General features: G+C 40.8%; 1 protein-coding gene across 2 annotated transcripts; it reads right to left on the bottom strand.

Moving 5' to 3' along the window:
- Positions 1-17,700: 17,700 nt before the first annotated feature.
- LOC107793790 (uncharacterized protein C24B11.05) lies at positions 17,701-21,316 on the bottom strand. 2 transcript variants are annotated; one of them, XM_016616232.2, is made up of 8 exons: positions 21,125-21,316; positions 20,652-20,717; positions 20,434-20,531; positions 20,291-20,328; positions 20,075-20,162; positions 19,757-19,966; positions 19,572-19,637; positions 17,701-18,050 (listed from the first exon to the last, which is right to left on the bottom strand). In XM_016616232.2, the coding sequence occupies exons 1-8, from the start codon at positions 21,183-21,185 to the stop codon at positions 17,883-17,885; spliced, it is 795 nt and encodes a 264-aa protein (XP_016471718.1). In that variant the 5' UTR covers positions 21,186-21,316; the 3' UTR covers positions 17,701-17,882. The 2 variants fall into 2 exon arrangements, with proteins under 2 accessions (XP_016471718.1, XP_016471724.1); XM_016616238.2 differs by lacking the exon at positions 17,701-18,050 and adding an exon at positions 19,256-19,501.
- Between the last annotated feature and the right edge of the window lie 1,094 nt (positions 21,317-22,410).

Raw genomic sequence — 22,410 nt, 5'->3', positions numbered from 1 at the left:
AATGTCACCCATCTCAAATACTTCCACTTCTGAAAGAAGGCGCCACCTAAGTGGTACTCTTTTTCCCTCATTCAAGTTTCGTCCCAATCGAGTTTTCACGGTGAGGTTTTTAATGAGGTGGCAAGGGAGATGTCTCGAGGTTTGAAGTATTGTTCATTACCCCGCCCGTCGACATGATCTCCGGGGCGAAGTAATAAAGGGACTGGATATAGATAATCAAATCTCCATTGTATGTACAGAGTCGACATATGATTCTTACAAGAATATAATCAAATCTCCGTCGTTTGTACAGAGTTGACATATGATTCTTACAAGTATATAATCAAATCTCCAATGCATGAATAAAGTCGACATGTGTCTTCCTACAGGAATACGATCAAACCTCCAACGAGACATGGCCAAGGACATCGACGAAAATATGAGTTAGACCTCGTTCGAACTACGACGGGATACTACTTCTACGACAGTTCGAAGCAACATCTCAATGGCAAAGGCCATCGATGAAAATATGAGCTCAACCTCGTTCGAACTACAACGGGATAATACTTCGATGATAGTTCGAAGCAACATCCCAATGGCCAAGAAAATCGATGAAAATATGAGTTCAACCTCGTTCGAACTACGACGGGATATTACTTCGAGGATAGTTCGAACCAACATCCCAATGGCCCTAGCCATCGATGAAACATGAGTTTGACCTCGTTCGAACTATGACAGGATACTACTTCGACGACAGTTCGAAGCAACATCCCAATGGCCAAGGCCATCGACAAAAATATGAGTTCGACCTCGTTCGAACTACGACGGGATACTACTTCGACGACAGATCGAAGCAACATCCCAATGGCCAAGGCCATCGACGAAAACATGAGCTCGACCTCGTTCGAACTACGACGGGATACTACTTCGACAACAGTTCGAGTCAACATCCCAATGACCAAGGCCATCGACAAAAATATGAGTTCGACCTCGTTCGAACTACGCCGGAATACTACTTCGACGACAGTTTGAAGCAACATCCAAATGGCCAAGGCCATCAACTAAAATATGAGTTCGACCTCATTCGAACTACGACGAGATACTACTTTGATGATAGTTCGAAGCAACATCCCAATGGCCAAGGCCATCGACGAAAACATGAGTTCAACCTCGTTCGATCTACGACGGGATACTACTTCGATGAGAGTTCGAAGTAACATCCCAATGGCCAAGGTCGTCGACCAAAACATGAGTTTGACCTCGTTCAAACTATGATGGGATACTACTACGACGACAGTTTGAAGAAACATCCCAATGGACAAGGTCGTCGACGAAAACATGAGTTCGACCTCGTTCGAACTACGACGGAATACTACTTCGATGACAGTTTGAAGCAACATCCCAATGGCCAAGGCCATCGACTAAAACATGAGTTCAACCTCGTTCGAACTACGACGGAATCCAACTTCGATGATAGTTCGAAGCATCCCAATGGCGAAGGCCATCGACGAGAAAGGGGATCGACCTTGTCTAAAAGCTAAACCGACTTAACAACTTGACAGGTATTTTGGATACCATAGACATTGCAAAAGACACCAACAAATAGACAAAATATATTCTACATTACATCAAAATGTTATGTACACCTATTTTTACAAACGGGCTAAAGCATGCCCCATATAAAAGCCCCAAAACAAAAGTAAGTACAAACAAAAGACTACACGTCATCCCTAGTGGGGTAAGCATCCTCCTACCAAGAGTCTGAAGCAAGACGGTTTGCATCATCGGAGTTGATGTCATCCCCATTAGGTGTAAGAGGGTCATACCCACATGCCTCACGAGCTGCACGAGCTTCGGTGTGCACGGCCTGAAGTTCCACTTCGGTTTCCCTCCCCTCGGCGTGAAAAGCCTTGTACACATCAAGCCGAGCCTCAGCAAGGACCCACAAATCATACAAATGACGAGGTACGACCAGATCGACTGAGGCACGAGACGTAGAAGGCTGAGAGCGTCGACTTGCATCCTCCGCCCTCAACGAGACCACTTGTCCATTCAACGAAGATAGCTCCGCCTCCAGTTCTTTAACACGTCCTTCAAGCCCCGCGACCTTGTGATTAGAGGCCTCCTTCTCTTCAATCAGCTCAAACCTACAAACACGGAGGGCATTCTTCAAAGACGCAGTTCTAGAAATAGTTGCCGCCAACTTATCAGCACCAATGTTCAGCTTTCCCTTAAGACCCTCAACCTCCACCGCCTTCGCACTCAATTTAGCGATCAAACTGGCCACCTTTGCTTGCAAGTTGGAATTCTCGGCTATCAGCCCCCTGCTCAACTCAAGCTCATCCTCCTTCACCTTAAGGGAAGCCTCGAGTTCACTGTTACAGTCGACAGCCTTCATAAGCTCCTCATCCCACTCCCTCAGCTCTTCGATCTTACTCTCCAGTTGGTCCTCCCTCTGTTTGATCCCCTCGCAAAACAACTAAAATTTAGGGTCATGATTATAAATGTCGGCCATCGCGTGGTGCTTAGCACGATACCATTTATACTTGGGCGACATATTCTCATAGATGGTCGTCCTTTTCCTCTCTTGACTCTCTCACTCGGTCTCCATGATGAGGGTCTGACACAAAGGAAAATATGTTAGAAACAAAGTACAGGTCGACGATCGCCACACAAACCCAACGACAAAAAGGGAAGGAAAGGCACCTACCCGCAAGACCATACCAGCGACGTTCTGAGACAACTCCATGTCGATCATCGCCCTAAGCACCTCGTTTTTAGGGGCAGCACATAGAGGATCTAAAACAGACCCCACTTGCTCACAGTTCAGTAACAAGTTGTAGTCCCCCGAGATGACTATGTGACGATCAGTCCCTTCCGCTCTGACCTCCGCATGAGTATGGCGACCTATGAACTTGTTGATATCCTCCGGGTCGACATCTGAACCTGAGCCATCACCCTTGACATGACGACCTCCAACATTGGACGATGTGGCACCCTCAGTAGAGTGCACGGAGCCGGCTCCTGGGTAAACTCATTCCGCTTGGGGAGATCTCCTCGATAAAATGGTGTCAGCCATAAATGTGGGTACGTACGCCGCCTGCGACACCCTACTTCTATCAACATCCACAACCACGCCCTTCCTGAGCTCCATTCTCCTCCTTTTTCTTGATAACAGCTCGTCCCCATTGGAGGATTCATCCAAGAGGTGTGGGGCCAGCATTAAAGAAGCCTCCCCCCACACGACCACGACCTGAGAGGGACCTTCTAATTGAACAGGTTGAGGATGACCCTCTCGAATAGATTCACTCAAAACAAACTGTGTGTCTGTGACGGCAACAGCCTGTCGGAACACTGGGACTGGTGCCCTCCGCCTGGAAGTTCCTCAACCTGTCGTCACAAAGGGTTGTATCAATAAACGACGTCATATAGCCAACGAAATGGTAGGAAAAACACTTACCAGATGGAACTTTAGGGCCATAACACTTTATGAAGGCGGGCCAATCCTAGGTTTCCACTGCATGGGGCAACAGACGGGCTACCCAATCCCTTATGCCCGCAATAGGGCGAGGTGGACGTCCTATAGCTGCTAACGAGAAGCAAACAACCTTTATAATGAATACAGACGAAGAGTAAAACGAGCGGAGACACTTACGAGTCTTATTCCATCGCTCCGAGAACCTGGCAGAGTCAGAAACGATGTGTAGAATTTTGACAAAGAAGTACTTGTGCCAAAACTTGCAACTTGCCTGGTCGTCTGTCCCGACCACCAGCCCTTTTGTGTCGCGGTGCCTCAAATGCACCATGGTACCCCTGTGGAAACTAGGTGAGAACAAATGCAAAAGGTGATGGATTGAAACGTCATATTCTGCCGACTCCGCATACTTGGTCAACAATAGGAGTATCTTAAGCGTATACGGCGAAAGTTGTGCCGGGCAAACCTGGTAGAATCTACAGAATTCTTCTGCTGATGGGAAGAAAGGAAAAGTATAGCCAATCATGAAAGGGTACTCATAAAAAGCGTTGTACCCAGGTCTTTGGACCTCTACAAAATCTCTCCCCGCCAAAACCATATCGACATGAGCACGAATGCCATACTTTACGCGAAGAGCGTCAAGGTGAACTTGCTCCGTCTCAGAGAGTACGGGGTCAGAAGTAGGAGGGGGATCTTTGAGGAAGTCACTTCGAGACATGGGATGTCTCGGCAGTAACTCCTCCACCGTAGGAAGGCTGTCACCCTCCTCTACCACCGTATCTTCACCGCCCGAAGGGGACACCATGGACAATGGGGCGGCTTCAGGAATCCCTTTGCGAGATCGGTGTTGCCTTGGAATGCTTTCGTTAAAAGGGAAAAGAGGTGTTGATACCGTAGAAGCAAGGGAGGAAGATGAAGTTGTGAACGAAGAATATAGGAAGAAGAAGTGGAAGATTGTCAGTGCTAGCTAGGGGAGATAAGGAGGGATATTCAGAGGTGAAATGGCCAAGAACTTTCGAAAAAACAAACACTCTTCCTATTTATAGGATTGGGTGGTGCTAGAATCGAAGCGAAAGGTCACAGAGTGGCACCAGAATCAACGCAACAAGCCATCAACTCCTGCCTCAAAAACACGCGTAATGATGGCGCACGTGAAGATGACATCATTTTTCGGTAAAATGTATAACCTGGTATCTTGCCAAGCACGCCGACCGCCCACCATTGGCCAATGCCGTAATGCTTTGAAGGGTCAAATTTTCCCGTAGAAATGCATGGTGTCCGCTCATCGAGGACGCACCAAGTTGCAACCTCGACAAGAGGAGGGACTAACTGTATGGGTCCAAATTTGAACAACCACGACCATCAACGAGTACGACGAAACGGCGAGTTCCCCATAACCTGATGCCTTGCAGAGGATGACCTTGAGACAAAAAAAAGATTGTACGACACTTGTAATAATATAGGCCCGTTAGGGGAAACTAAGAATATTCCTTCGAATATTCCTTATAATCTGTCTTTTACAGCTTAGAGGGGACTCACTCCCTATATACATAGCGAACCATAACTTTGTAAAGGGGGGGGACTAAGAATATTGGCTATAATTATAAGTGTTCTTGACAGGATTTTACTGATTTAGATCAATAAAGAAATCTTATTACCCATCTTCTCCTTACCTATCTTCCAATCTAGAGATTATTATACTTAGCTAAGATTTACCCCTTCAATTTTGATTGATTTGTTCAAAAAGGTTTTGATATCTTTTGAGTCAAACAAAGATAAAAACAAGATTGTTGAATTAATTTTATCGATTCGTCAATGACAACAATTGAGTATGATGAGATCAATTTCATCAGTTCTAACTCAAGAAAGATAATAATCGATCTTAATCCCTGACTATGGTGGCTCTGATACCAACTGTAAAATTATTAAATCGCAGCCATATCAGAGATTAAGACACGATCATACTGATATAAAATCATAATCTTGAGTTAGAGTCTAATGAAGGGTACCGTTAAATTCCATAGATTCAGCAGCGACAGCAAACGAAAATTAAGCCTGGGACCAACTTCTACGATCCACTAGCTAAGCGCTCTCACAGCCCGGAGAATTTGACCGATATGACGTCTACCTTTACCACGTATTCAAGACGCAGAATACGCTAGAGTTTTACTAATAATTAGGGAAAGGGGGGTTGACCTCTATTTATAAAGAGTGTCTACCCATTACAGGCCAATAGTTATTGGGCCTCACTTATCCACACACACAATATTTAATATCAGACCTTTTATTTATTCATTACTTGGGCCACTTACTATCCTTTCAGGCTATAACCAATTAACGTAAGTCCAAATTCCGACAATAAACGCAGAGCATCCTATACACGATATTCTCAACTTACAAAGGCCTATTCAGCTCTATCTATGTTGTGTTCATTTATCACAATCAAGTTTTTACTCGATGTAAGAATGTATAATTTGATCCGTGACAGAACATCTAATACCGATGGGGTTTGGAGGGATCCCTCAAGAAAAAGTATTTTTTTAAGCTATCAACATTAATTAAGTCCTCAACCATCCTTATTGATCAGTGATATTGTAATTGGGACAAAGACACCCACTGACTCATCAGATAACGATATCAAATGGCATAATATGCTTTACAATATTGTAGGTTAATTAAAATATAACATCAACTTTGGCATTGAGAGCAACACTACTTGTTGGTTTCACACCTATTGATCAATTGAACATAAAAATATATGGACATGTTCCTCGTCAAGACACACATTTTTTAATGTTGTGATGATCCTTGGTGGCGTGTGGTTCACATCCTTATCTGGTTCTTACGCGGAAGATATGTTCAAAAAGTATTGAATATTCTTATTTAGCGACCTGATTGATTAATATATTTTTTACCCGATTAATTAATTAGAAAATTTGAATGCAACCATATGAATAGAAGAATCCATAAAATCGACCCTAAGTTGTTTAACTCCTTTGTTTATCCGGGACAAGTCCAACATATATCTGTTTGACCAAAAAGTATTAAGCATTTTTGTTAAACTAATTAAATAAGAAGAGAGTGGATAAATTCTAATTAAACATAATAAATCATAAATTTGAAACAGGATGATATAAATGATAAGCAATAAATATATTGAATGACAATAAATGTAAATAGAAAGAATGATTCATCCAAATATTGAGTGAGATGGATGATTCTCCCTCTGACAATGATGTAAGACAAACAAACATGGAAATATAAGGAGCTTTCTCGAATCTGATGCGAGAAAGTGGGATGAACAACCAATCGAATCTTTATGTAAATATAATGTTTGTAATTTACTTGAGAGTCAACTTTTCATGAGAGAACTTATCATACAGAATATTACATACCCATTTCTTCTCTCTCCCTTTCCCTTTATATGAGACATATTCCCTACCTAACTTAAAGCATAAGTTCAGAGAATATTCCCCTAAAATATTTTACTACAAAACTAGTCGTTATGGCTGACCAGAGTCCCTGACCTCGGCACCAATTAATCAACTCGCTCGTTGGTTTCTTTAATCTTGTGCAAGACCACGGCCTAATCGTCTTTTGGAAATCTAACCTCGTGCCAGATTTTCTTAGTCATATTTTGACCCATACAGTTAGTTTCTCCGCCTGTCGAGGTTGTTTTTAGACATGATCGATGGGCGGACTTCACTAGTTACAACTTGAGAAATCTGGGCGCGTAGGTCGAGCATACAAAGTTCTTAGGGCGAGGTGATGATGTGGCACTTTGAGAGTCACATATTTCGAACTTTTAATCTTCCCGGGTGACCTTTAGAGAGAGTCTGACATGGATGGGATGTGACGTACATTACATCGTTCCCATGCCCTTTCCGTTTAGAAATCAATGTGGCAGCACTTGACCTTCTCGATTGGGGTGTCAATATTCTTATAAATAGGGATGGGTTTTCCCCATTTGACCTGCTGCATTTTTAAGCATTTGATTCTTCAAGATTTCTCTTCTTCCCAGAATGCTTGCATCCTTGTTTTTACCTTCTCTAGCGTTTCCTGATATTATTACCCCTTCCATTCTTGTAATTTCTTCCCAAATACGTGATAGAAAATAGCTAGTGCATCTTCTAACCCTAAGGGAGTTTCTGATCATTTCCCATTGACTGTGGGCATGCCTTCTCATGAAGAAGTAGTGGCCATTGTTGTAGAAGACGAGAGTTTTCCCACTTTGGATGAGATAGTTCCTCGTTCGGGGAGGACCAGGTCAAACTTCTCGAAGCGGCCTGAAGAAGATCCCGAGCCTGTCGTTTCTAAGATGGATGCAGCGGCACTTGTTGAATGTAGGGATAAATGGCAAATTCCAGGCCATGTCGACCTTATCCCGGCTGGTAACGATATGGTGCAAATACATCGCCCAGGATATTGCGCATTTTATGCATATTCGTTCATCGTCGGCTATACGCTTCCTCTTCTTTCTTTGGCGGAGGACTTCTACCGCTACTACGGCATTTTCCCGACTCAACTCTCCTCGTATATCTATAAGCGTTTTCTTATGCTTATCTAGTATGCGGAGCTAGCCAACCATGGAATTTCTCTCTGTCATCTGCTTCACCTCTTTGCCCCAAGCTTTCACAGGGGTACGATGATACACCTCCGCCATCGTGGGACCATGGGATTAGTGGTGAAGATGGACAATAAGACAAATCATCATTTTTGGGTTAATTTCTTCTATGTGAAGATGGAGCACGTGGTGTTGAACCCTAATGGGTTTACTGAGGCGTGGAACTTTGCTCGTAAGTGTTTCTCCCAACTAGCTGTTTGTTGTTTCTCGTTGGTGACCTAATCCGTTTTCCCTTTTTCTTTTTCATGTATCCGAGAAGGATCCTCTTTTGCTAGTCACCGATATTCGCAATTGGGTGACCCAAATTCTACCTCACACGATGGGGATCTGTGAGTGGTTGTAGTTCAATGAGAGGTTTGGGCGCAAACCTTCGACTGGTGAGTTATTTTGATCTTAGTCGTTTTGACCTTCATGTCATCTTTTCTCTCTCATTTTTTTACTTGTCTTTCTTTGTTGGTAGGTCGGAGAGCCCCGATAAGGGTGAGGGCTACTACTCTCGCTTTTAGACAATCAGGTGGTTCGACTGGGCCTCTACTTGCTGCGGCTGCAAGCAAGTCTGTTCAGACTGTTGTTCCTTCTCGGACCCCGACCTCACCTAGACCTAGCCGTCAGACTGCTGTACCACTAGCGGAGATTCCGTATTCTTCAGTGTTTCATTTGGTGGACGAGTCATTGTAGGGCAAAAAGGAAGAGACTCTGCTAAAAAGACGGAGAATAGAGGTTGATGGCGAAGCGATCGAGAATGAGGGCCTATGGGGGTGATCCCGAGTTGACCACGGCCAAGCCGAGAGGCGATATGGCTTTAGATGTAGATATTGTGCCCCCGTCAAATGTGGAGATTGTTTCTGTGGAAGGAAGGGAGAGATCAAAGGCAACTATGGGCATTCTGAGGAGTGATTCGTCAATGTCAGAGCGGGCTGACGTTCCCTCCTTAGCCGAGGAGAGGGAAGAAGGAGTGATCGTAGATGATAACGAATCCAGATCCTACATCGACCCCGAGGAAGAGAGGATATTCGACGAAGGGTTTACCCGGGTTGAGGTGAGAATAGATGGATCTTCTCGTTCGATTGTCATCCCTTTGGACTGCGACTTGTTGGCTAACACGGGGAACATGGTCCCTTCTTTAGTCCCTCTTTTCTCTGCTGCCGAGAACATGACTTTACAAGCGCTTAAGGATGCCGATTTTCACTTTGTTCCCTTCTTCCCTTTTCGTCTTTACTAACTCTTTTCGGCTCTTCCTTTCTCTTTTCTTTTCCTTTTTTTATTATTCTCATTTTGGAGATCAAGAGCGCCCGCTGAGAGGGGAAGCGGAAGATTGTTTTCCACAAAATGGTTTCGAAGTACTATAGGTATCGTGACCCTTTGCTTGTTGCTACCGCAATCTTATATGGGTCTTCCCAATTAGTCCCTAGTTTTTGTTCTCGTGGGTCCTTGCTTGCCACCTGTGTTTTGGCTTTGAGTACATAGTCCCCTACTTTGAGTGGTCTGACCTTGGCTTTTTTGTTGTAATATCGCTTTGCTTGTTGTTTTTAAGCAACCATCCTTATGTAAGCCATATCTCTTTTCTCTTCGACCTCGTCGAGGTCTTGCCTCTTGCTTTCATCATTAATAGGTCCACTCTCGTATGAATATCTCAGGCTTGGTTCTCCGACCTCGACCGGTATTACTGCATCAGTCCATAGACTAGCAAATATGGTGTTTCTTGTGCTTGTTTTCGGCGTTGTGCGGTATGCCCATAGCACTTCTGGCAGCAATTTCGGCCACAGTCCCTTGGCATTCTCTAGCTTCTTTTTCATGATTTTCAATATTGATTTGTTGGAGGACTCCGCCTGAACGTCGCCACGGGGTGATATGGCATGGGGAGCATTCTTTTGATGTGCCATTTTTCAAAGAACTCGACGATCTTTTTCCCAGTGAACTGGGGTCCATTGTCACAACTGATTTCTTTTGGGATGCCGAAGCGGCATATGATGTTCCTCCATATGAATGTGATCACTTCTTGCTCACATATTTGCGTGAATACACCTACTTCTACCCACTTTGAAAAATAGTCAGTTAAAACTAAAACAAATCGTACATTACCTCGTCCCGCTGGAAGAGGTCTGACGATGTCCATTCCCTATTTGATGAAGGGTTAGGGCATTGTGACTTAGTGAAGGTGCTCACCCGCTTGGTGAATCATGGGGCATACTTTTGGCATTGCTCACATTTTTTTACGAAGTCGGTGGCCTCTTTTTTCATCGTGGGCCAGTAGTAGCTCGCTCGTATGAGGCATCTGGCGAGAGATCGATTGCTGGTATGAGATCCGCAGAGACCTTCGTGTACTTCTTCGAGGATGCGCCGCGTTTGATTTAGTCCTAAGCATTTTGATAGTGGGCCGCCATACGTTCTTTTGTACATGTCATTGTTGATGATGTTGTACATGGCCGCTTGCGTTCGAAGCTTACTAGCTTTTTTGTTATCGGGTGGGAGTGCCCCGTCTTGCAAATATGACAATACAATTATGCCAGTCCCAAGTCAAGTTTATAGTTCGTACCTCGATTTGATCGATCGATGAATGGAGAAGAGTGACCATGTTCCCCTCTCCGGTTATGCTTTTGGTGGCTGTTGCTAGTTTGGCGAGGCCGTTCGCTTTGATACTCTGCGCTTGAGGTATTTGATCGAGATGGCATTCGTCGAACTCAGGTAGCAGTTTGTAAATTTCGGCATGATATTTCTGTAGTCATTGTTCCTTGATTTGGAAAGTCCCTGTGACTTGGTTGACGACGAGTTGCGAGTCGCATCGTAGGACTACTCGTCGTGCTCTGTACTTGAGTTCCAGTTTTAACCCTGAAATCACAGCCTCAAACTCGGCCTCATTGTTAGTCATATCAGGGCACCGTATGGACTGGAAAACTATTTCGCATGTTGGGACCTCGAGCACGAGTCCTAGTCTAGATCATGACGCGTTGAAGCGCCATCGGTGTACAGAACCCATTGGTCATGCATTTTGGTGGAAGTGCTGCCGTTTTCCATTTCGACTTCGGGCATTGTCATTGCACGAAAGTCGGCGATGAAGTCGGCAAGTGCTTGCGACTTTATCATCATTCGCGGCTGATAGGTTATATCATGCTCGCTCAGCTCTATGGCCCACTTGGCCAATCTGCCCAACAGTTCGGTTTTGTGCAAAATAATCCTTAGAGGAAAAGTCGTGAGCACCGAGGTGGGGTAGTATTGGAAATACGGTCTAAGCTTTCGTGAAGCTACGACCAAGGCTACGGCTAGCTTCTCGAGATGGAGGTACCTTATTTCAGCGTCGACCAAAGTTTTGCTAATATAGTAGATTGGAGACTGTGTACCTTTATTTTCTCGTACCAAGACTGCACTTACTGCGACATCGGACATGGCTCGATAGACAAGAAGATGCTCTCTGAGTTCTTCTTTAGCGAGCAACGGGGGCGAAGACAGGTAGGCCTTTAGTTCTTTTAAGGCGTCGACGCACTCAAAATTCCATTGGAGTCCGTTATCTTTTTTTAGTACGCCAAAAAATTTGTGGAACCTATCGGAGGACCGTGAGATGAATCTTGACATGGCAGCTATATGGTCGGTCAACTTCTGCCCATGTTTCTTGCTGGTTAAGTTTTTTGGGATTTCTTCTATGGCCTTGATTTGGTCGAGGTTGACCTCGATGCCTCGTTGCTATACCAAGGAGCCGAGGAACTTTCCCGAGGTTACGCCGAAGGCGTATTTTTCGGGGTTCAATTTCATGATGTACCTTCCGAGTATGTCGAAGGCTTCCCTCAAGTGGTCAATGTGGTCTTCCTTCCTTTTCGACTTGACCAACATGTCGTCTATATATACTTTCATGGTCATGCCGAGTTGATCTTTGAACGTATTGGTCACTAGCCTCTACTATGTTGCCCCTGCATTTTTCAACCTGAACGACATAACCATGTAGCAGTATGTCCCCTGGTGGGTGATGAAAGTGATTTTTTCCTGGTCCTCCTCCTTCATGAGGATCTGGTTGTAGCCCGAGTAGGCGTCCAAGAATCTTAGCAGCTCGTTCCCAGCAGTTACGTCAATGAGTTGGTCAATATGGGACAGTGGGAGTGAGTCTTTTGGGCAGGCTTTGTTCAGATCTATGAAGTCTACGCACATCTGCCACTTCCCGTTGTTCTTTTTCACCATGACCACATTGGCGACCCACTGAAGGTACTTCAATTCTCTAATGGAACCATTTCCTAACAATTTTTCAACCTCTTTGCGGATCGCGTTATTTATTACTGAGTTGAACTTTCATCTAATTTGCCTTACTGGGGAGTAAAACGGGTCGACGTTCAACTTATGAGTTGCTATCTCCTTCGAGATACCTGGCATATCTACATGGGAAAAAGAAAACATGTCAACATTACTTTTTAAGAATTGGCGAAATTTACCTAATTCTTAGAGCTTATGGCCGATGGAAGCTTTTTTGTTGTGATCGTTATCGTTTAGTTGGATGGGGTCGAGGTCCTCTACTATCGATCTTGTGGATTCTACGATTTCGGGGTCTCTAATGACGTTTTTTCCCTCACCGCCTTCCGACCCCGACTTCGTTAATTGTTATGCCTCCTCGGCCTTGCCTTTTAGTTGTTGGGTGTATGTGCAGTCTTGAGTGATGCGGTAGCATTCTCGGGCAGTGCATTTCTCTCCTTGGATGTTATATATTCCCCAGGGGGTGTGAAATTTAATGACTTGATATAAGCTGGATGGGACGGCTTTCATGGCGTATATCCAAGGTCGACCTATGACGGCATTGTACGTCGTATCCTGGTTCATGATATGGAACGTGGTCTCCAAAGTGATGCCACCGGCCAAGACGGGTAGCGTGATTTCTCCATATGTCCACTCAACTGCATTGTTAAAACCTATTAGTATGATGCAACGTGACACTATCTTTTCCTTGAGCTTTATTTGGGTGAGAACTCGAGGGTGGATGATGAATGCGCCGCTCCCATCATCTACCATAATACATTTTACATCAGTATAAAAAAACCGTAAAGTAATGTCAAAAGTGTCATAGTGAGGAAGAACCAAACTATGAGTATATGACTTATCGAAGATGATACTTTCTTTGAGTTCATCATACCATTCGCGAATGATGGACCGTTTGAGTTTGTGGGTGGTGGTAAACTTCATCATGTTGATTGATGCATCGTTACCTCCTCCGATGATCATTTGAATGGTTTGAGCTGGGGAAGGTGGTTTGGGCAGTCCCTGGTGTTTTTCATGCCCACGGGCGAAGTTGGCTCTCCATCGATCGCTCATCAGTTCTTTCAAGTGCCCTTGGTAAAGCATGTTCATGACCTTTTGTCATAGGGCGACACAGTCCTCGATTTTATTACCCCGCTCCTGGTAGAATTCGCAAAGTGCATTTGAATTTCTGGTGTTCAGGTCGGATCTCATCTTCTGTGGCCACATCAATTTTGGGCCGACTTTCTCTAGCGCGTAGACTATTTCTAAGGGGGAAACCCAAAAATTGTGGGCAGATAATAAGGGGGCATACCTTTCTCATATCGGTGGATTCCTGTTCACGGCCTAGATGGACCTTCATCGTGGCGTGGAAGTGGCATGAGGGGCCTTTGATGTAAGGCCGATATCTCTCCTGATTAGGTCGGGATCCAACTAGATCTCTCATGTTGTCGTTTCTTCGGTTCTTCCTGGACTCCATTTGAACTGAGGTCAACCGTTGGGTAGGTCCGTTGAGATCGTCCTCGTTGTCTCTTACCTCGGCATAATAGGCGTTGTGTATTTCATCCCAAGTGGTTGGAGGGTATTTCATGAGTCGGGTTAGCAACTTTTTGGTCGCCCTCGACCCACTTCTGCTTAGCCCATTTTGGTAAGCGGCTACTGCCATCCCCTCAGACATATTTGGAAGGGTCATTCTTACACGGTTGAACCGGGCAAGGAAGTCCCTGAGTCCTTCACCAGGTGATTGCTTAATGGTGAATATGTCGTTCATCTTCGCCTCTGCTTTCTTAGCCCCGACATGGGCGGTGACGAACTTGTCTGCCATTTTCTCGAATGTTTCTATGGAACGCGCGAGTAACTTCGAGTACCAAGTCAGTGCTCCCTTGGTTTGGGTTTCTCCAAACTTCTTCAGCAATATAGATGATACTTGTTCTTTGGCGATGTCATTGCCTTTTTGTGCAGTGACATAGTAGGTTACATGATCCTCCGGGTTCGTCGTGTCGTCGTATATTTTTTAGGTATGGCAACATCTTGAAGGTATTTGGTATGGCGTGCGGTGCAGCCTCATCGCTGTATGGATGCTCAACAAACCGATCAACGTCCCTTTTTGGTAGATATTTTGGGGAATCCTGTATTTTGTCTACCCTCTCTTGGTGCTCTTTTATTTGGCTGCGGAGCATTTTGTTCTCGTTCTCCATCTCCTCCATTTTCCTCAAAATGGCTGTGAAGGTGTCATTACCTGCATCATTAGCATTGTGAGTAATACCTATTGCGAAGGGGGTGCTGCTCGTCGGCTACCTATGCAACACCGACACTTGCCTCTTCGCTACTCGACCTCCCTTGTCGAGGAAGCCGGTTAGCGTATTTGTCAACCATGCCTCTAGTATCTTTTTCATTGCTGGTGGTTCCTCTTCTGTTGTGGATGTAGAGTCCCCCTTACTGTGCGAGGTCGTGATGCTATCGAGAGGTGGAGGAGAGCTGTTTCACTTGGGAGAGGTGTTTGGTGTTATATCTTCGCCCTCCGTTTCATCCACTTCATTAGTGGTGTGGAGGAGGTTGGTGGTGAGGTCGACTATCACCTTTCTCTTTTCCTCTCTGTTGCCTGCCATGTTAGATTTGTGCAAATAAGGAAGTACAGGATTTTTGCAATGTTTTTTTTAGATCTAGAAGAAACTAAAATTTTAACTAGAAAATCCCTACAGACGACGCCAAATCGTTTGACCAAAAAGTGTTAAGCCTTTTTATTAAACTAATTAAATAAGAAGATAGTGGGTAAATCCTAGTTAAACATAATATAACCTAGATCTGAAATCGGATGATATAAACAACGTATAATTGCATTTAAACAAATTTAGTGCAAAGGGGTATTTAATGGTACTGTCATGAGTGTGTGGGAGAATAATGATAAGCAATAAATATATTAAATGACAATAAATGTAAATAGAGAGAATGATTAACCCAAATATTGAATGCGGTGGATGATTCTTCCTCTGACAATGATGTAAGGCAAACAAGCGTGGGAATATGGGGAGTTTTCTCAGATCTGATGCGAGAAAGTGGGATGAAGAACCAATCGAATCTTTATGTAAAGATAATGTTTGTAATATGCTTGAGAGTCAACTTTTCATGAGAGAACTTATCATACAAAATATTACATGCCACTTTCTTCTCTCTCCCTTTCCCCTTATACGAGACATATCCCCTACCTAACTTAAAGTACAAGTACAGAGAATATTCGGTGGAATATTTCCCTAAAATATTTTATTACAAAACTAACCGTTATGGTCGGCCAGAGTCCTTGACCTCGGCACCAATTAATCAGCTCGCCCGTTGATTTCTTTAATCTTGTGCAAGACCTCAGCCTAATTGCCTTTTGGTTATCTAACCTTAGTGCCAGATTTCCATAGTCAGATTTTGAAACATATAATATACAGTCGAATATTGAAGAGTTTACTTCTTCCCCTGTAATTTAATGATGCCACTCTTTTGCTGAATGAGAAGAAGATAAGTGGAAAATTGTCGGTGGAATGATACCTCATCATCAAGCTACCTTGTTAGCGATAGATGTGCTAATTATTATGCTTAATTGGCACTTCTTTTTCTTTATGTAAGCGTTAACTCACTTATTTTTTTAAAAATATGTTGTCCATTTGTTGTATATTAGTATTATATACATGATATTCTAGGCTAATATGACCTTCCCAGTTGTAGCCATCGTTTGTTAATGATCACAACGCAGCATTCTTGCTCAGCAACAACTTAGCATATATTAGTAATATAAATATGACTAACAGGGTGAGGCCTGATAATCAATAACTGAGGATATTATTGAGAGACAACAGTTCAAAGAGCAGCGTAGGCAAAAAAAAGAAAGTGACTTATTACTATTGAAATTAAAATGTATAGTATGGGTGTACTTGTAACAAAGCATCTAGTGCTGATAATGTTTGGAGGAGCCTCAAGAAAATATTTTTCATAAACTCACCTATCATCCTTATTTGAGTAACAGTGACAATATATATTGACGCCCCACCAACTCATCATATATCGAAATCAAATGACATAATGTGGTTTCAATAATGTTGGTTAATTAAAATAAAACATCAATTTTAGCATTGAAAGCAACAATGCTTGTTGGTTTCAAACCTATCTATCAATTCAAATAAATTATTGGATAAAAAATTATCAGTATGAAAGTCAATGTTTAATATTGGACGAAATATATAAACAGTCACTTTTAAGTTGTCCTCAACGTCCGGGTGAACACTTCAATTAAGTTTATTTTCAGTCAGATATTTCAAGCCTTTAATAAAGTAGGTCAACTAAGCACCGGAGACCAACAAACCTCATGCGTGTGTTAAAATTGGGGATAATGTGTCAAACGGACAAATCATTAACCGACTCGTGTATTTGCTTAAAAATGTATTATATATTAACTTTCCCTACCCAAAAAAACGTCCGCCCCCCGCCCCCCGCCCCCCCCCCCCCCCCCCAATTATTTTTGTCACTGTAGCCCACCAAAACCCTTCCAACTTTGTTTCTTTTTTTTCTTTCTCAAAACTAAATCAAAAATCATCCTAACCCACTTAATGGAAGATTTTCACCAGACTAGAACCAATTGCCAAATTCAGTTGTGGTGAAATTGGAAGGTGGGGTAAAGGGAGATAAAGGAAGACATCAAAGGTCATATGCTGGAGATGACACGAAAGACATCACTGATCATTGGTATGTGTTCTGTGAGTGATTGGTGTTTGGTCTAATGAAAAATGGTGAGAGGAATGGGTTATGGTGGATTGACGTATGTAATAGAGGTGTATAATTAAATTGAGGTTACGGACATAGCAATCGAATTAGCTGTCAGATTTGATATTTTTGGATTTGTTTAGTGATGGACGTTGGTTGAGATGGTGATGAAAATACTGTCCAAGATGTGTTTTTGTTCTTTATGAGTTCCTATGGAACGAAGAAGTAAAAACATATGCATTCCCTATGTAATTCCGAAAATGATGAAGCTCGAGCGATAGCCTGCCGGTGGCGGTAAGGAGAAGGTGGAGAGAAAGGTCTAGTGCGCATATCAAATGGTTGAGGAAAAAAATGGAGAAGCAGATGGGGTCCACTTTAGGAAGAAAAAAGGATAAACTTTATTTAAAAGAGTGTACACACAAATTTTGTCATGTGGTTTAAAAGATATATTTATACTTAGTACAAAGTGCCTATTTGGTCATTAGCATTTTTTAGGTATTGAATTGAGGACAACTTTAAGGGGTTTTTTTTATGTATTTTGCCTTTAATAGTGTTGATCTCAAGTGGCATGTGCTTCGATATCTTTATTTGATTCTTAAATGGAGCACATATTCAGAAAGCAGAAGAAAATAAAATTAGCTGAGCTTATCTCTAATCAACGCGTACGAAATTTCTGGACAAACCACCTTTCTTGTGGCTCTTCTTATGTTATTTTATAATATACACATACATTGATACAAGTACATATATTCACATACATTAAAGATGTTTACAAGGTTGAGATGGAGGGGGATATCAGTATATGTACGTGTACTGTGTTCCAAACTCTAGACCTTGGGGTTTTGAAATAAATTAAGCCCCCACAGCTGTGGTTGCGAGAAGTGAATCTAATTCGCTTCCTGTGCGTCTCATCTTTTGATCTTCTTCTTCCTTGAACCATATTGCTGGAACCACTTGAAACAGATCAGTCACCGTCTCCAGTGCATAGTCCGCTTCTTTAGTTTTGGTTGTTCTTCCAACCTTCCATATGGAAATAAATAGGCAAATTAAGCGTTTCTATATACCATTAACTCACACGCTAAATTAGCTACTCTATCAATTAGAATTCCAAATAATGGGAAATCTTTGGGGAAAGAACTTATCAGCAATTTGCATATGCCCGAATTTTAGTTAGTTAACTAGTACAAGAGGAGCATTAGTAGCAAACTGAATTGAGAGCTTTCTTTTTGTTCTTCCTTTAGGTGTTGTTTGGCATTGAACATCAGGTATAGGTAACCAAAAAAAAAAAATCTTTGTAGCCCCACAGTTAAAATTATGACCCCTAAAAAGGATATACAGTTCGATTGATGAAGACAAGGTAATACGAAGCAGTAGACGGGTCACATGGTTTTGAGATAAGCACAAGTTAAAATATCCATTCTTGTCATACAGTATACCTACCATATAGTACCATTACACCTGTTGAACTTTTTACAAGTTCAATCACCCAACTCTCAGGTTGGATGGGACAAAATTGTACTTAGTAACTTTAGGGGGGGACTCGGCCGATACAAAATTGTCTCCTCTCAATTGTGAACTTGTTTGATTGTGTGCGGAATTTAAAAAAAATAAAAAATTTTGAAATTTATGATCCTAAACAAGTCAAAAAAAAAGCCCAAAGTATTTGTATAGTTATAAAAACTTCTCATTAAAAATAAAATTAAAAATTTAATCTAAATTATTTTTAAAATTAAAAATAAATTATTCTTTTTAAAACGAATCAGAAAAGAAATATATTCGCGTAAATTAAATTGAACGGAGGGAGTACAAAACTTTGGTTGTTGAAAGGACACTAGGTTACATACTATTTGAGATAAGAACGAGCTAAAATATCTTCTTGTACCTTATTTCTATCACTATATGTTTCTGTCACCTAGCTAGTATTATTGCACTTACTGAACTTCAAATTTCGAGTTGGACGAACCAATATCATTCTTTTAAAAAAGCATTCTATTTTGGATCCTAACAAAGTCATTTATTTACTATAGTGGTATTATAAGGTACTTTTTAAATTTCGTTTACTGGTAGAGAATAAATTGTAATTATAATTTCTTATCCGTTCCAATTGATGTGAACTTGTTTGACTGGACACAAAATTTAAGAAAAAATATTTTTTTTTGAAATTTGTGATTCTAAACAAGTCAAAAAGGGGTCCAGAGTATTTGTATAGTTATAAAAGCTTCTCGTTAAGGATAGAATAAGAAGTTTAAGTTAAATTGTTTCTAAATTTAAAAAGGAATCATTCTTTTTGGAACGGACCAAAAAGAAATAGGTTCACATAAATTAAAATACAAGATATTTCACCCCACGTCACATAAGTGGGGGAGTATCAAATACAAGGTAAACTTGGGGATTGAGCGGTGGTTAAATTTCACCCCACGTCACATAAGTGTAGAGTTTCTATCACTCTGTTTCTCTTCAACCTTTCCAATCTGAATACTCAGCAGTCAGCACTAAAATTACAATTATCTAAACAAAATCACAAAGTGAATTAGGACTTACCAAAACTGTTCGGAGCCCCACAGCTTTCCCAGCAGCTATGTTCCGAACATTATCATCAAGGAAGAGCTAAAAACAAACACAAACCAAAAGAATCAAATTCTGAAAAACAACCACTACAGCACATAAATCAAACAAATAATGAAATAAAGACCTAGTTGGCTAGATAAGCGGAGTATAGAGCATACCGTGCGACAAGGCTCGACCTGAGCAGCTTCAATGGCGATATTCATTGCCTCCATTGAAGGCTTCAATATCACCGGAATCTCATTTGGCCGCGTTGCCTTGGAGAGGTTACAATTCATTGTTTCGAAACAAATAATTTGTTCAAAACAATCCTTGATTCCTAGACGATCCAGTGCCTTTATTGCATGAATTCGATCCGAGTTGGTGAAAATCTGCACATTTACTTTCTTAATCAATCACAATGTCCTTCATAACATATTACTAATCAATCATCATCCGTGATCAATACATCGCAATTTGAATCCATTTGTATAACTTACAATTTTCCTTTGATTAATACTACGCAAGATGCTTCTTAATTGAGCATCCGGTTTAATCAATTCATACGGCAATCTTCCGTGCACATAGCTGTTCAGCAAGAAGCAAAAGAAAAATCTCAGAAAAAATAATTTCTTTTTTTTTTTATTTAAAATAAAATCATTCAAAATTGGGGAATGAGGGAGTCGAGCTAAGCAGTTTTTCTGAACATATCTCACCTGTGATAATCATCAGCATCAATATCATAGCCTAACGCCTACATTAAAAGCAAAATAGATTGAAGAAAACAATTAATTGAATGATCTAAGAAAAAGTATTGAAGTAGTATTAATTAAGAATTAAGGCAAAGTAGGAAAATTACTCGTAAACCGGCGAGAGAGCTGCCGTAAGTTTTGAAAAGCTCAACACGCAAAGCCGATGCTTTCGACTCCGGAAAACCACATTTCTCCACCAGAAAATCTGTTTTCAGCCAAACATCACAATTTTAGATTAAGCGATCACAGCTCATAATGTTGAATTACTTTAATTAATTACACAATTGAAAAGCAAAAGAGGGAAAAAAAAGAACAGAATTCAAACCGTCAATGTTCTTCTTCAATGCTTGGCCAATTCCAGTCTTGGACGAGTACAGAGTATCATCCAAATCTTTAAAAAAAAATATTCTCAGATCACTCAACATATTATCTCAACAAGGAAACGAAATGAAAAGTTGGACTATTAACTATAATTCACAAAATTCAACATGCGATCACGGAAATATTTTGAAAACAAAATTCCTCTCTAACAGCTTAAAATTATAAATGATACAGTTCATACAATTCAGCATAAACTGATACTTTCTTTTCTAATTTATGTAATACTATTTTTATATTTAAACATAATTGAACTTTAAATTTCTAATTTATTTAATATTTATGAATTATTTTAGATTATAAGTTTAAAAAAAATTCTTTCCTTTTAAGTTTTGTGCCCAGTCAAACACCCTTACATAAATTAGGATTAGGACGGAAGGAGTACCATAGAGAAGATAGCAATTGAGCTAATGAACGTACCAAAAACAATAGAATCAAAAGGGGAAGAAGAATCACGAGAAGAATTGGAATATGAATCCATATTGGAGAAGGACGAATTGAACAAAACTGTATATATATAATGAAACTACGCAAATGTTAGCTGAAAGTAATTCTTTCTGTTACGTGGAAGGATGAGTACACGGAAGGGGTGAGTATACGGAAGGGGCCTTTGAAACGGGGAGGGAAAGTGGGTATTTATTTATAGGAGTTATAACAACGTAGGGGAAGAGACGTAGAAGAATATAAGGACAAGAATGGGAAAAAAGAAAATGATTTGCTGACTCGGACATCCTCAAGATGACAACGAGTGGAATTTGACAGCGGATGCAAATAGGAAACTGGGACCCATGCGTAGTCCAATTATAGCAGCGTTACGTAATGGTTATCGAGAGGACAACAATACCCCTAATTCCATGATTGACACGTTGCTTCTGATTTTTTTAATAGATCTAGAAGAGGAAAATATAACAAAAATAAAAATAAGCGGATCAATTATTGAATGCCGTCTCATGTGTTAATTATGTTGGTTAGTAGGCGTTTCGACGTAAAATTATAATTTTTGAAAAAAATAGTAGTATTTAGAGCTAGTTGAACAATAGTATTTATTTGAAATTATATTTTACTTAAACAAATATTACAATTTTGTGAGTGGAAACAATTTTTTTTTGAAAATTTTGTTTAAGTGGTCAAAATCACATTTGGGTTTTTGAAAAGATTCATTTTCAAAAAATCTCCAAAAAAAAATACAAAATATCATAGCCAAACACATGTTTGAAAAACAAAAAATTCAAAAAATAAAAAAAAATCTATGGACAAACGGGTTTGTCCATGAAAAAAAAAATCCTTTTCTTTGATTTCTTTTTTAAAAAAAAATGTGTTTGTCCATGAAAATTTACAAATTTTTGAAAATTTTCCGAAAATGAGTTTTTCAAAAGACTACTTTTACAAAATTTTCAACAATATTTTTCCCCGCTCATAAAACTATAATATTTTTCGAGTGATATATATATGTCCAAACATAATTTCGAATTCTAAATACTATTTTTCAACTTAACTCCAAATACTACTTTTTTTCAAAAATAATATTTTTAATGTCCAAACAACTACTAAATCTTTACCAATGAGATTTTGGTGTGGAGGAAAACCTAAAATATTTGCCAAACGAAATTTTTTGATTTTGTTAACTTAAATTCTTCCTAAAATTTCTTTTACACTAAAATAAGAAAAATAGTTTTCTTCGCATATACACAAGTCATTTTTTTATC

This window comes from Nicotiana tabacum, chromosome 7, assembly GCF_000715075.1.
Source record: "Nicotiana tabacum cultivar K326 chromosome 7, ASM71507v2, whole genome shotgun sequence".
Lineage (NCBI taxonomy): Eukaryota > Viridiplantae > Streptophyta > Magnoliopsida > Solanales > Solanaceae > Nicotiana > Nicotiana tabacum.
The sequence above is the reverse complement of the archived record's forward strand: the minus strand, read 5'-3'. Positions and strand labels throughout refer to the sequence as shown.

Coding starts and splice junctions, on each gene's coding strand:
- LOC107793790 (XM_016616232.2), bottom strand. CDS start 21,185: ATGGATTCATATTCCAATTCTTCTCGTGATTCTTCTTCCCCTTTTGAT. Junction 20,329..20,433: donor GCTCTCTCGCCGGTTTACGA/GTAATTTTCCTA, acceptor CTTTTAATGTAG/GCGTTAGGCTATGATATTGA. Junction 19,967..20,074: donor GTATTAATCAAAGGAAAATT/GTAAGTTATACA, acceptor GTAAATGTGCAG/ATTTTCACCAACTCGGATCG.